At 36.3% G+C, this 14386-nt stretch overlaps 3 protein-coding genes and 1 long non-coding RNA gene across 5 annotated transcripts; 1 reads left to right on the top strand and 3 right to left on the bottom strand.

Moving 5' to 3' along the window:
* Window positions 1-18: 18 nt before the first annotated feature.
* LOC124301236 (extracellular signal-regulated kinase 2-like) lies at window positions 19-6581 on the bottom strand. 2 transcript variants are annotated; one of them, XM_046756051.1, is made up of 12 exons: window positions 6452-6581; window positions 6098-6317; window positions 5871-6001; window positions 5616-5791; window positions 5387-5526; window positions 5076-5268; window positions 4861-5001; window positions 4600-4769; window positions 4398-4520; window positions 4118-4269; window positions 3765-3791; window positions 2988-3165 (listed from the first exon to the last, which is right to left on the bottom strand). In XM_046756051.1, exons 1-11 carry the CDS (start codon window positions 6539-6541, stop codon window positions 3765-3767), a joined length of 1563 nt encoding a protein of 520 aa, XP_046612007.1. In that variant the 5' UTR covers window positions 6542-6581; the 3' UTR covers window positions 2988-3165. The 2 variants fall into 2 exon arrangements, with proteins under 2 accessions (XP_046612006.1, XP_046612007.1); XM_046756050.1 differs by lacking the exon at window positions 3765-3791 and having other exon boundaries at window positions 19-3165.
* A 272-nt stretch (window positions 6582-6853) lies between these two features.
* LOC124301240 (death-associated protein 1) lies at window positions 6854-9241 on the bottom strand. The gene is made up of 3 exons (XM_046756057.1): window positions 9012-9241; window positions 8622-8721; window positions 6854-8120 (listed from the first exon to the last, which is right to left on the bottom strand). Exons 1-3 carry the CDS (start codon window positions 9061-9063, stop codon window positions 7964-7966), a joined length of 309 nt encoding a protein of 102 aa, XP_046612013.1. The 5' UTR covers window positions 9064-9241; the 3' UTR covers window positions 6854-7963.
* A 109-nt stretch (window positions 9242-9350) lies between these two features.
* LOC124301242 (uncharacterized) lies at window positions 9351-10528 on the top strand. The gene is made up of 2 exons (XR_006907433.1): window positions 9351-9448; window positions 9599-10528. It is a non-coding gene; the product is annotated as an uncharacterized LOC124301242 (long non-coding RNA).
* On the bottom strand, window positions 10268-12560 carry LOC124301237 (proteasome subunit beta type-5). Its single transcript, XM_046756052.1, has 5 exons — window positions 12357-12560; window positions 11925-12075; window positions 11455-11667; window positions 10596-10829; window positions 10268-10471 (listed from the first exon to the last, which is right to left on the bottom strand). The coding sequence occupies exons 1-5, from the start codon at window positions 12498-12500 to the stop codon at window positions 10362-10364; spliced, it is 852 nt and encodes a 283-aa protein (XP_046612008.1). The 5' UTR covers window positions 12501-12560; the 3' UTR covers window positions 10268-10361.
* Window positions 12561-14386: the final 1826 nt, after the last annotated feature.

Genomic DNA, 14386 nt, shown 5'->3' with positions numbered 1-14386 from the left:
GTATTTCATTTATTCAATACATTCGTAATTGTTCAAAAAATTGTACATTTGCTAAATTTGGGGTACCGCAAGGCATCATCCTTGGCTCCCTGATGTTCGATATCCTTCACCTGTAAGACCTGACACTTGTTAACTCCAACGAGAGAACCACCTCCTACGCGGCTACACGACCATTGTATACACTAGCTAATCATGGGAGGGCGTAAAGCAACACGTAGAAAATGGCAAACCCTTGTATAGTTATCAAGTAACTCCGTGACGGCGAATGCAGGGAAAACAAGCTTCACTCCCTTTGGCCCCTACAAGGACAGCCTTCCTGTGTTCCGCAGGCTAACTATGGTGGGTGGTATCGAGATAAGAAGAAAAGACTGCGTTGAATTCAAAAATATTTCAACATTTTATAGATAAAATGTTTTCACATAAGTATAAATGCATGTATGTACCTCTGCTGCATTCTGTTTTACAATCTAAAAATTAACATCAGTCCTACACCCAGAGTAGAAAATTTCTGCAATTTAAAATAAGAGATATTTGCCTATGTATATTGATGTATCATATTTGTGAAATGTATAACATGTGTAAATAACGTAAGTGAACAACTACCCAAATAATTACAGAGATGTAATGTGATGCTTACTTTCATTCATTATATTAAAATCCTCCTGCATTATCATACAATACCTACATGAATTACACCTTATATCACACAGATGCAGAGGCATTATTCAAATATTATGGCATATACATAATATTAAATATGCATTTGTAATTTGTACAATAGTTTTATAATTCTGCTATACAAGGGATACAGAAACAACACTGTGCAGTCCAAAGTATGTAGTCGTATTCCTCGTGAAATAAACTGACGTAAAGGTCTGATTTACAAAAAGTGCTACAATAATGTTGCAGGCTTGAACTATGATTCTGAGATCTCATATTAAAACTGTAGCGCTTTTTGCAAAAAACATTTACAATTCAATTTCCTCTCTCCAGTGTTGGATATGATTTAAGCCTTTTCTACAAAATGCTGCTTACAAAAACCAGATCGTTTCTGTCACGATTCGGTCGTGATTTACCATGGAATCTGAACTCAACATTTTTTTAACAAGCCATCGTTTTAAAGAGCAGGATGATACAAAAATTGAGGCTGAATTTATAACAAACTTTAGAAACAGTGGTCATACTAGACTCATCTGGAAAGTGGGACTCAATTTTAGCAAGACGGTGTAAGAATTTTGAAAATGATTACGAATTTTTATTTCCTGTTCTTGTTAGTCACACTTTGCGCGTATTCCATTAACCGTATTTTACATTTGTTAGTTTGTGCACAATGGCACGATCAGCTTGTGCGTTACTTGTATCACTTGCTGAAGAAGTGAATCATGACACACATATGAAATGTAAATGGCACATGAGAAGGATTGGTGAACTTGGAGTGAAAGAATTGAGGACTCTGAGCTTGATTTTAAATAATGCTCTGCATACAAGGTACCCTATTTTTTATAATGTATTAGCTAATTGTGTCAAGTATCAAATAATAAGAGGGTTGCGAGACAAATGACATAATGTAATCAGTTATATTGTTATGAAGGGTGATTCGTTATTTAAAAACGTCGGTACTGAGAAAAATCTGTACAAAATCAAATCTCTGACGTGGACCAGAACCGAAATTGTTTATGAAATTATGATATCCGTAGAAATTCTAATTAAAACTCCGCATAAGAAGTGGAGAAAAATTCTATTCGTGTAAACTTTTTGCATACCATGTTAACACTCTTAAGAGTTTAGTCCAGGTTACTCAAGTATTTCTGTGAGCCGAAATTTAATTGAAATGGGACTCGGAAAGATATAATTTGATTAGAAAATCTTTTCAGTATCACTAACTGTATATGAGCATCTATTCTTCTATCAAAATTTTAAGTTTCTATAAAAAATTTAGTAATAATGGCACCTCGAGCTATCTCGAGGCACAGTTAATTTCTGTAATTGAATGCTGTCAAGATTGATTCAAAAATGTACCAAATGTATGTATGCATAAGCGACAGCTTTGTTAGAATAACACGTAGTACAAATTATAAAATACCTAAACTGTATTACATAATTTTAGAAAACTATACATGGTTCATTTTATAGGTAAACTAATTCTGTACATGGGTCTTGCCTTACAATAGGGTTACTGGTATAACAGATATGTATTTCATTACGTACTTTTTTTTCCAGCCGAAAACTGAAGAGAAAATTCAACTCACGCGACTCGTTCGGGATTATTCCAGGAACAAAATGAGATACAATTCATTAGAATTATGTCACTCCAGTAGTTCGACAATACTTAGACTTTTCAAGATTTAGTTGTACTTGAGTTTTTTTCAATCGAAAATCGCTACTTTTCAAGTTTTTTGCGGTTATACTGATTACTGTTGTATTTTCAAAACCCATGTTCCACGTTTTTTACCAGTTTCAATGTTTGGTACATTTTTGAAGAGAAAAAAAAAGTATCACGAAAACGTGATATGAAAGATAATTTAGTATAAATGTTAAAAACCTTCTTTCCAAAATCCTCCTGATTGTGAATTACCACCGGATATTACCATTCCTCAAATCTTTATATGCAGAGGCTGTGATAGTCCCATGACTTTGATTGTAGGTATTTAGAGATCTGAAATTTCTAATTGTTGCTATTGGTTTCTGAGTAGCACTATGCCTCAAATTATTCTTGGCCGTTTGAGCACGCAACACTGCGCTTCTTACTCTATTATGATTATCTAACGACCCAGAGACTGAATTTGTATTATGGATGTAGTTGCTGATATTACTTATGCATTCTGCAGTTGGACGATTGGTATAAGTAGTGTTTTTAATTTGGCCAGTGGGAATTCGCTCCCTCTGCAAATGCACAGGCATAGTTTGATTAAAATAATTTTGAATTGTTTGATTCTGGGATGTAGAATGGTGCGAAGTTGCAAAGTGTTTTGTGAGATTATTTGGCATTTTTGTGAGGTATTTGGCATTCATTGGACTATCTTGATTCATGCGCTTCGGTAGATTCACTTTTGTTTGCAGATTATTATTGTTTGCTGGTGGTATTCTGTGTACTAGCTGTGGTTTTGTACTACGTCGTAGCTTTTGTTGATTCGATTGCAGACCAAGCCGACCGCTCGGGCCATACTGAAAAATACCACACAATCTCTTTCAGAAACAATAAGTGATTCAGCGTTATCAATAAATGTAATGCATTGCCAACATTTAAGAAGCATTCTTATTTTCGCTAAAAACTATAATATTTTTGATCAGATGTGCCTAATTTTACTCCAAATAAATGAATTATAATGTATTAAAATAAGAAAATTCAAAATGCATTGAATGAATTCATGGAGAGTTATTTACAGAGGTTCACAGTTGTGACTTGCAATGATTTCTTTTTCTATTAAATAAGATAGTAATTAAAACTATGAAAATATAAGAAAAATTTCATCAACTATTGGCATAGCTTCAGGATATGAAAATGCGATTGTTATTATGACATTTTTATTGTACCTAGTTATAATAATTATCACGCCATCTATCCGAACAATATAATTCTCGTATAAAAATATCGTAACCATGTTTGACTTTAGGTTTCATTACTTGATGACTTGCTTATCTAGTAATAAGCTATTTGTAATGCATAATGATATGATATTGTTGCAAAAATGTATTTGGTGCAAGCTTTATTGTACAGCGTGCATGCAGGCACGGTGATCTGTATAAAAAAAAAATTACAATACCTAAATGAATCCCATACGACAAGTCACCTGTAATAATAGTATTATAACTTCACTATTCAAACAAGAGCTGAAAAAATGAAAAGAAGCGTCTATCTCCGATGTACAATGTTTTTTAAAGCTTAAGTTGCCTTTTTCAGTATCGTAATTAATTGAGTAAGCAGATAGAATACTGAAGGGTTAAATTAATAATTAATTGTTTTCATCACAATAGGTACATCTTTATAAGACGACATTTTCGTACTATACCTTAGATTCAGTACTCTATCTGCAAGTGGTGAAATTAGGATATAATCTTCCTATAAGAATGAAGATAAAAAACAGTAAGAAATGGAAAGATTAAGATGGTGACTTACGAGAGTTACTTGGTCTGATTGTATTGAACGTTGAGATTTAGACAAATTATGTTGTTGACTCAGGTATAAGCAGCTCTTTGCTTGGCCTGGAGGAAGGTTTTTGAATGGACCATTCATTAGATTGTACGCATATTGTGCCGTTGTATTTCTTCCTGAAATTATGTGCAATACAGCTTGTGCTACGTGGGATTTTTGTCATTTACATTTGTGTATAAACGATAAAACTTGAATTTTTCTATTGCAACTGAACGATCTCCTATCACTCTCAAGTATTACATACCATTTTGCTGCGAAGCTCTGTCACCCGCCATTACATCCACATTAACTAATTGTGGTTTTCCATTCCGACCATTTCCATTTATATACGTTGGACCATTTAGCTTTTTAGTTGCAGCAGGTTGGACTTGTGAATGGTAAAAGTATTTTTCAGTTACTCGCAGTAATTTAAATGATAAATCAAATGTCACCAGTTTCATTCATACCACGGTTTTCACTTTGTAGCTGTTTGTAGGCCTCGGCTCGAGTTTTGTCCTTGCGTAGATCCTCATACGATAAATGAAGACCTTTTTTCGCGGTTCCATCTCCTTGACCAACACCGCTGCTAGTCTCCTTCCGAATGTGTTCTGACAGCCTCCTGATCCTAGATTTCGACCTGAAAGAAAGTTGAATGGTACATATGTACATTTCAACTGATCAGGCATTGCCAGTTGCCGTTAAGACAGAATAACAAACGTCAGACTTACATGTTGTTGTGTTTTTTGTGCTTTTCGTCCATCATAGCATAAAGTTTGTTTCTATAATCATCTACCGATAACTGTACATCATCTCTGAGCAAAGGTACAACGTTCGATCCCCTTTCTGGCTCATTGCCTTTAGTATGGAAACTGCAAATATTTGAAATAAGATCTTGAAAACTAGTCTTGACACTTTGTTCTTAACAAATTACGCACAAACTTACTCAGCAACATACGGATGTTCTAATGCCTCAATTGCTGTTAATCTGCGATTGGGATTGAAGACAATCAATTTATTTATTAAATTTATTGCACTCTCAGAAACATTTGGCAGAAGGTCTCTAATGGAGCGACGTGGACCCGCGGGCGTCTTCTCTAATAAATTTGTACCATATCCTGCGCTAACGGAGTTTAAATCTGAATAAAAAACAAAATAAATATTCATCAGGAGTTACTTTTTTTTCTCTAAATATAATTTCATCCACCGTTTAACCACGGAAACATTGAATAACGACGACATCCGAATGTCTATTACCTTCTTCTGTAGGATGTGGCAAAGTCCCCATTATCCTTTCTACCTGATTTATCGTAGATGAACCAGGAAAAAGAGGTTTTTCTAGTAGCATTTCACCTAAAATGCATCCCAAAGACCACATGTCTATGCCTTTTGTATACCTGAAGCGTACTAGCGATATAGAATCAGTTTAAATACATACACATCTGCCAAAGACAATCTCATAGCTATAACTGATTCAAATTCTTACCGCTTCGATGCAATAAGGATCTCTGGCGCTCTGTACCAGCGAGTGGCGACATAATCCGTGAGTGTCGGATCGCTTCCCGATTCCCTATCACCTTCGCATATCTGAGTAACAGATCGAGCCAGCCCAAAGTCAGCAATTTTGCAATGACATTGCGCATTAAGGAGAATGTTAGATGGCTGGAAAGTAAGAGTGATAGATTGTTGACAAGACAATTAAGGATTGCCTGGAGTACTATAAACTGCAGGCACAAATTACCTTCAGATCTCTGTGTATCACGTTTCCCGAGTGGATGTATTTAATTGCCTTGAAAAGTTGGTACATTATGAACACCTTGTGAATGTCTTGCAAAATATTGCCCCGTTTTATCACATTGTGTAAATCAGTTTCTGCGAATAATAAAGCGATACACGTGACACAACAATTTCTTTGATTAACTTGATAATTGAATCTAATACGAGTTGACGATGATAAACAAATCTCACCCATGTATTCGAAGACAAGGTAAATGTCCTTGTTGTTGTTTGCCTTGTGCAGTCCTATGAGTTGGATAATATTTTCATGGTTAGCAAATGACAACAAGAACATAATTTCACGAAAGGTACGTTGAGCATCTGTTTGATTCCGGAATGCATCAAAAATCTTTTTCACTGCTACAGTCTCTTTGGACCGTTTATCTACTGCTTTCCAGACGATTCCGTAAGCCTGAAATTTCAAGCGTTACATTACCATGGAACGAACCAGACGAATCACAGAAAATTGAATCGCTATAATCGAATGGAATTTGTGGAAATGGGCAATTATAAAGATGATGAAACAATATAAAGTTTGGAACTCACCCCTTTGCCGAGCCTTCGAATAATGTCATACTGCTTAGTGACATGTGTGTCGATTTCAGATACCTTTTCCATACTGCTTTTACCAGACATGTTTGACAATTGTTGAGTCGTATGGTGGGCAGATTGAATAAGAAAGATCACCAAATATCTTGACAAAAAATTTTCAAATATAAACGATAAAAGCTAAAGTTTCAATTACATTTTTATACATGAGCAAGGGGATTTGAGTGGAAGGTATTTTTTATTCAACCGTTGACACATCAATGTGGACTGTATTTATGAGATACATAACGGTTGCTATGACGATGATGCTCAGTGCCATTCAGTACTACCAACTGAGACCGTAACAGAAGAATTTTATATTATCTAAAATGATGATTAACTTGTCCATTTGAAAAATAGTTAATTGTATGGAAAATTATTTTATTCATCTCTTAAGACAGAATCATTACAAATAAATTACAAGATATTTTGTATGATTTGTCATTTTTCACACAATCAATACACATTCGTATTGCTCATCTGTTTATCATCACCATAGTATTTAACATCACCTCTAATTATTTTTATATAATTAGATACCAGTGTATTTAAAATGAAAATAAAAACAGGTGTTTCGATAAAACCGAACGTGCAAATAATTAGCCCAAGTAAATCCATAACCAGAAATGAGAACCATGTAAGGAAATACATATACCTATTAAAAAACAATAGTAATAATAAACGCATCAAACGCATAGTAGATAAAACAACGAAAGGCTGGAATAAACTCGTAATAATGACTTTCTGTTCGGTATTGGTCCCAAAATAAGAAAAGAAATAATCCACACTTGTAAAACCAAACTTGCATTATTGAAGCACATGAGTGAATCATAAGTATCGTTATATATTGAGAGGTAAATCAAGTATATGTTACACCTAATAGAAACACAATAGCGTGCAATTGAAGAACATGAATGCTCCAAGGTTCTGATACAACATACATACATACATATAATCTAAGCACGTAGGCCAGACATACATGTCCTTTTCGTAAAAAATAAATGTCTTGTCCAATTTTTAGCTAACACCATTATAAACTCTCAAAGCCTTCAGTAGTAAACTGAACACAAACACCACTAAAAATTATCATCTGTCTGGAAGAAGGTCTCACATCATTTTACGTATTTTCGAAAGCCTTGTATATATATATTTTCTTTTAATAGTACGGATTTGAAATATGAAAGCAGAATATTGAGTTGTTTCAACGAAGAATATCTTATGTATTCAGGAGTTTTGTCACTCAAAAAAATATATCTCTCAAAAATTATGACTTGTTTTATATCTTTCGTTTCGTCTTCACATCATTAAAAATTATTAAGATATTTCAATTGTTTCTGCCGTTTTCTCATTCAATTTTAAAATAGCGATATTACAATAATTTCACACATTTTTTTCCCTCTCGTTCTTTCGCTTTTCATTAGTCCAGCTACGTCAGTTATCAGTATGAAGATGCTATACTCAGTAATATTTTTACTTTCTTGGCTGCTGAATTATGTTAGGACGAGCGTGAGCTGCACGAGCATCATGAGTTGGAGCTGGCTTCCCGTGGAAATTTTGCACTGCTTCAGGTGGAAAATCAGCATTTCCTCTTGCAGGAGCTCCACTAATCATCATTGTTTTTGGTGGACTGAAAAACGAAAAGGAAAGGTTGCCAACAGTGTAATAAAATCTTAGAATAAAAAATTTGAGATTTACAATAAATGGATACGGAGTAAAGGAAGAAGAAAATATCATATACCACTTCACTGACGGATCAAATTTTGAGTAAGGTGCTACGAACGGTAGGTCTAAAGTAGGAAACAAAAATGGACCAATCTTTCGGAAGGTTGTTTATACCTCATAATGTTCAAAACACAAGAAAAAATATTTAAAAAAATATGAAGCGTAAAACCGTAACGTGCGACCTTCTTGTAGCAATACTCCACGGTTCTGAGAAAAAAACTCACTATAACTAGTGCTAAAGATGCCTAGTAAATCGGCCACTTATTTTCTTCATATACTTGAAACACTCCTATAAGTACACAGATAATTGACAATTTTTGCAGAGGACACAAACATTTGCATCATTGCCAGTGAAAGGGTTTGAATGAATTTCCACAGATTTGGAGTAGTTCCGTATGATAATTACCTAGTAGAGAGTTTGGCCTCCTCAGATTCTTTGCTCGGCTTAGCTTCTCGGTCCTCCCTGGGAGTTTTATGTTGGGTTATTCTCATACCACCAGCTTTGACTGTAAATAAATGAAAGACGTCTATTAGAAGATATTTTCGATGGTATAGAAACGAATTGGAAAATAGAGCTACGTCAGTTCACACTGACATGCACGGAGTAACAAAAGGCACGCGGGCATACATACATACAAGTATAGATTTCTGAAAGTACGCTACGAAAGTGTTAACGTCAACATAGAGCGCCCTGTCACATATGTATGACAAGGATGAATAAGCGATTCGATTATCCGTAAACAGGGCTTGGCGGATTTTCGTGAAGTTATTGTGTGAAAATGCGTTTGATAATTACCTGCCGGGGGATGTCCACCTTTCAGTTCGCAGCATTCTTCGGCGGCAGACATAATTGACGGCACGGTGGTACAAAGCAGTACAAAGTAGAGTAACGCAAGTATGTAGGCGATCGTTAATGTCGCATATGTTGATACAGATTTTTATGTAGTATTCAAACGCTGCAATATGTTCGCGATGGCGCTTGGTATGCAGTATACTTATGTATGTCCAGCCGTCGCAGTTGATTGCAGTCTATGCAGCACTACGCAGCAATTGAAATTGGTGTGCAGCAGAAGGCGCTGCTGGGTTTATGACAAAGAAGCGTGTTGCGCTGGCATCCAATCGCGTCAGCCGTCGGTTATCCCGTAAATGTGGTTGTGGGTATCACGCATTTACGCCACGTGGACCTTCCGAAACACGTCTGTGTCCCTTCATGCATCAAGACTTCAACCCTGTGTAGTTATCAGATAGTAGGAGGAATGAGAGCTCTGCGGGAAATTTTTTACTTTATTACAAAATAAAAAAAAATAAAAATTTCACTTCATTGATATTTACGATGTCGTCCCACTGCGACAAAACCAATGAATTGTAATAATTATATTTCAGTGGACCCGAACGACCGCACGAGAGACGCGAAAGCGACTCTTGGCTAGACGGCGAAAAAGCTATGGAGATACATATTTCTGGAAAAAGCGCGGTTAGACGATCTCTGTTCTTATGCAAAGTCGCGTATTCGATGGAAAAGGACGAGTCGTGATCGGCCGGACGCAAGGGCACTCACAATATCAACGCGATTCGCGGTACTATGTGCGAATCAGCCAATCTGCGTCTTTTAATTTTTTTTTTTTTTTCAGTGGAAAGAAAGACGAGTAAATTTTTTTTTCCAAACTTAACAGTCAACACAGCAATAACACAGATACATTGTATCGTGTCAATAATATGTTAAATTTATAATCACATGTACTTTGACTGTTGCTGATCATTCAAATTGCGATAACGACTCAACTCATCTATTTCGATTGTCCGTATCATTTGTTCATGAAATATGCACTTTGATTATCGGAATGAGGAGTACTGCAATATGAATCACAGTGCAAGCATAACATAAATGTTCATACAGCGTCATTCATTTGTTGCCGAACGAGAAAGCGACTCCCGTAGCTGTTTTATCAGCGACTCTCTCTGATCGGGGTCTCACGTTCAGCAACAAATCAATGAACCTGTATATTTACAATGGAATATACTTTATGTTAGAGATCTGAGATATAGGTATAATTTATGCAATACGAAAAAACTTTTAATTAATCACAAAATGACGATTGTTTGCAATACAATATATTCTTGAGGATACACTTGAATGAAAATTTTATTACTGTCGTACATTTCTCAGCTTCTCTTTGTCTTCCTGATACTTGTAATGAAGATCCTTGCAGTCCTCGTCGGAAATGTGAACCCATCCAGTAGATTTCATGTGATAAACTGAAATTAACATATATTTACAATCGAGTGATAAATAAAATCATGGTTAATCCAAAAGTTGTATTGTAATTATTATCGGAATTCACAACAAATTGGGGAATTCGATTACAACTGCCACTCTTACCTCGTATTATACCCCCAGAGTACGCATCCCTGTGAGTGGCATGGTAAATGGACCTTCTCCCTAATTCATAGGCTTCTTCATCTGTCAAGTCCCAGTGGTAACCGGAATCCAAAACGCCAAAGGCGTATACAGAGCCAGAACCAACACTAAACACTTGACCGGCTGTTCGAGTTCCTTCTGAATCAACATAGTATAAGCCAGGCCCTCTTTTATCCCAGCCGGCGATCATCATTCCTGTTAGTGACAATAATATTGGCAATTTTATTAATAAAAACTTATTTTCTCTATCATAACACACTAGAATCTCGCTTAGCTGATTTTCGATTAACCGAGATTCCGATTATCTGAGACACCCATTTCACCCCAGCACACCACATTAACCGAGGTGTATCCTCGGATAATACGAAGAACCTCGGATGAAACGGAATAATGTCGTGTGCCTATGTATGAAATAATCATGCATCGCTCTGTTTTGAATATGCTGTAACATGGCATTTCTTGAGCTGGTCGGGTAATCGTCCGGGATCCCGATCCAGTCCAAGCCGTGAGACATTTATTTGGGACCCGTTGGAAATGCCCGTCACAATACATAAACTTAAAAACATAAAAGTTTGTTGCAATTTTATGCATTCCGAGTTATAAATTCGACAGTTACTTTTCTGGATTCAAGCAGAGGGAATATAACGATGGCTTGAATTGTGAATGTTTTTCGTATTATCCGAGATTGAAATTACATTATTTATATTCGAATTGTACATTGTGCAATGTTCTAACTAATTCAAGTACCTAAATCTCATCTTAAACTATGATGTCCGTAGGACAATTCATCTTCATGAATTCATGAACCAACGCAACATACCCATAGAAAGGCCCATTCCTTTATAATTGTAAACCATGTTGGACATCAGTTTGCTTGCAGCAGCAACAGAGATTCGTTCTCTGTTTCTAAGCTCATACATTCGGCATTGCTTTGCCAAGACACGATCCCAGTAGACGCAGTCAGCAGCACCACCAGCTAGTGTTCCCAAAAGATAGTCATTGATCTCAACGATCTTCTTCATGCTCTGAGACCCTGCAATGAATATAAAATGATTGAAATTTCCTCCTGTGCTGTAATAAGGATGTCAAGGTATAAAATTATTTCAATTTAGGATCGCAATGACAAAATGGTGTATCGTCATAGTCTTTATTATCTCGTACTCATGCGCTAGTGGTTGCGCCCCTTATTTAAGTTTACATCAGAATGTAATTGTCCAATTCATAAAAATGTTGTTAGAGTATCTGGTACAAGACGTGGCCACAAAATAAAATTACGGCTGCTGAACTTACCAATAAATTGGCCACCAGTAGCACGCGAATCCACAGCAAGAACGACGCCACCTTTGTAACGAAATCCAAGGGTCGTTGTGCCATGATCGAAATTTATTTTCAATTTTCTTCCATTTTCATCGGTCGAGAATCGAGACAAATTTTCAGCCGGCTATTGGGTGATTAGTTTAATGTTTAAATGGGTTAGATAGAGGTTAGGGTTAGCCAATCATCGATGGATGGTACGAATTATGTGCCGAATAAGTAGTTATGAAGTGTGTAAGTTTTGGGAATTAAAGAAACGCAACAGCAGATGTCACAAATTTTTGGCAGCTCAATATGCTGTACTCAGTATTTGGAACTGAACAGCCGATTCATGAACAGGGTAACGGTGATGATGATGCACTTTACAAGGAACTGTCAAACTCGACAAATATTAAAGATAATACGTACGTTTGCGAACGGAGGCATAGCCAAATTCAAGTTGTTGCTGAAATTCTTGCTGTAGGCTTCAATTTCCCCTTGAAAATTGTCATTATTTCTGGGTAAATTAAAATCCAAGTAAGAATTTACTCCGCAAACTTCAGCGAGCGCCATGTCTGATACTGTAACAATCACGAACTACTTTGTCAACTCTGCGAAGAACCACGAGTTGCCACCACTTGCCACCACAGACGCCACAGAGCTCTACAGAGCTCTAGTGCTCTCACTATGCCGCGTCATTGAGTAACAATCATTGTATAACTGCTATATCGTGCAATTTTTCGTGCCAGTTCGGTTGGTAAGGTAGGCAAAATGCTCATCCGTAATTGTAGCAATTTGGCAGTGTTTGATGGTAAGTGATTACGTCAATAGGTTCAGTCGGTCACGTTTGGGTATTTTATTCTTGTTTGAATACGATTATTCAATGCCTACACTTTTCGACTCGTCTTGTGCGATTTCAATGTGAAATCCAGTTGGTGTAGCAAAATGCAGCAACTTCTCTACGATCCTTCAGCTTCCCTTACCCAAAAACAAACCTAAGTTTCAGCCTAATGTATGTTAGGTATGTAACTTGGTGAGGCCAGATTTTCACGGACAGCAAAATGCTGCCGCAGTATTTTGCTGCCGTGAAATGCCAAGAAAATAGGTAATTCGCAACCACTGCGCGCCAGGTAGCGCTAGAGTCCGTTTTGCAGGGACTCTTAGTAGCGCTTCTCTAATTTATTGTCATTCCCTTTGGTGAAAAGCTCGGCACCAAAATACTGCGGCAGCATTTTTAGTCTAGGCTTTGATTCTTATTCGATTTCAAAGAGATTGCAAAAAGTTACATGGAAATCCATGCAGCATCCGCGTAGTCTGAGGTGAATATCTAGCGCGCCTCGACTATTTGCTGCCCGTAAAAATTCAGCCTGAGTGGCGCCTTCAAGTTGAAGAGTCTGGGGGTGCAACAGTTTTCTGTAATTCTCTACCAGCGCCATGAGGTATGAAAGAAATTTCCGAAAATCTTTGCAACTTTATCGAGCTGTTTAAAAGTTTAAATGTATACTTTAGGGAGATGAATGCAAAGGGCGAATATAGGGCACATGACCCGATAGTAATCGCTATTGAAGTAGGGAATCGCACAGTGTGTATATTACATGACACAGAATATCGCTTTTATTTTGACGTTAACAACTAGAGTTTGTTACAGACTTCTTTTATACGTATTCTATGCATAGTGTGTATAGACTTTAATTAAGGAATTATTTTGATTGTCAATTGTAGATATGCAGGTGCTGTTCAATATAAGATGATATACCTATACATTATTGTATGAGATTCTAAATAATTCTCTAACCGCCGTATTGAAGGATTGAGGAAAGTTTGATCGAACGACAGATGTGTGAATTTTCTGAATTAGGTGTAATATACAGTGTTACATCGCAGTCAATATTTATCCCTGTATAAAGGATGTGAGGCGTCTCATAATCAGATGGTGCCGAATTACAATCAGTCGACTCACAATCAGAACCACATCAGTTAGGTACATTTTTGAACATAGAACTCTAAAATACGCATGCTTGACAGGTAGTACGCAAGATTTTGAACGGAATATTGTTGGAATGTAAGTTGAGATTGGAATTTTTATAATAACATACATGCATCTTGAAGGAAATCACCTTATATATATAAAAAAACCTCACATTGTCTGCCCAGAAAACTTCCTACGATTATGGCTTAATTAAGAATCTCGGGAAACCTGAAGTTTCAATTGCGAATGTTCAATAGTTTACGTATATATATACATATAGGTGTAATATGATATATATATATATATATATATATCAATTTCTTGTAGTGGGTACTCAACTTAACTAACAATAAGAGACCCGTCGCACTTTTTACCTCAGTTTGGGAGAAAATTTGTGCTTACAACAATTACCATGCTTGCAGGTGTAGTAAATAAGTAAAACTTGTAACGCGTGTATAAAAATAGATTAAACTTTTAGCGTAATAGATGT

This window comes from Neodiprion virginianus, chromosome 3 (assembly GCF_021901495.1).
Source record: "Neodiprion virginianus isolate iyNeoVirg1 chromosome 3, iyNeoVirg1.1, whole genome shotgun sequence".
NCBI classification, from domain to species: Eukaryota; Metazoa; Arthropoda; class Insecta; order Hymenoptera; family Diprionidae; genus Neodiprion; species Neodiprion virginianus.
This window is presented reverse-complemented; position numbering and strand designations above follow the sequence as displayed.

What these genes read in the sequence shown, in the direction of transcription:
- LOC124301236 (XM_046756050.1), bottom strand. Translation starts at nt 6,541, where the DNA reads ATGTCTGGTAAAAGCAGTATGGAAAAGGTATCTGAAATCGACACACAT. An exon ending in GAACATCCGTATGTTGCTGA is followed by an intron (nt 5,002 to 5,075) that starts GTAAGTTTGTGC and finishes AAATATTTGCAG; the next exon opens with TTTCCATACTAAAGGCAATG. An exon ending in CACAAAAAACACAACAACAT is followed by an intron (nt 4,770 to 4,860) that starts GTAAGTCTGACG and finishes ACTTTCTTTCAG; the next exon opens with GTCGAAATCTAGGATCAGGA.
- LOC124301240 (XM_046756057.1), bottom strand. Translation starts at nt 9,063, where the DNA reads ATGTCTGCCGCCGAAGAATGCTGCGAACTGAAAGGTGGACATCCCCCG. An exon ending in AGGTGGACATCCCCCGGCAG is followed by an intron (nt 8,722 to 9,011) that starts GTAATTATCAAA and finishes ATTTATTTACAG; the next exon opens with TCAAAGCTGGTGGTATGAGA. An exon ending in GAGGCCAAACTCTCTACTAG is followed by an intron (nt 8,121 to 8,621) that starts GTAATTATCATA and finishes TTCGTTTTTCAG; the next exon opens with TCCACCAAAAACAATGATGA.
- LOC124301237 (XM_046756052.1), bottom strand. Translation starts at nt 12,500, where the DNA reads ATGGCGCTCGCTGAAGTTTGCGGAGTAAATTCTTACTTGGATTTTAAT. An exon ending in TACTGGTGGCCAATTTATTG is followed by an intron (nt 11,668 to 11,924) that starts GTAAGTTCAGCA and finishes TATTCATTGCAG; the next exon opens with GGTCTCAGAGCATGAAGAAG. An exon ending in CTCTGGGGGTATAATACGAG is followed by an intron (nt 10,472 to 10,595) that starts GTAAGAGTGGCA and finishes TGTTAATTTCAG; the next exon opens with TTTATCACATGAAATCTACT.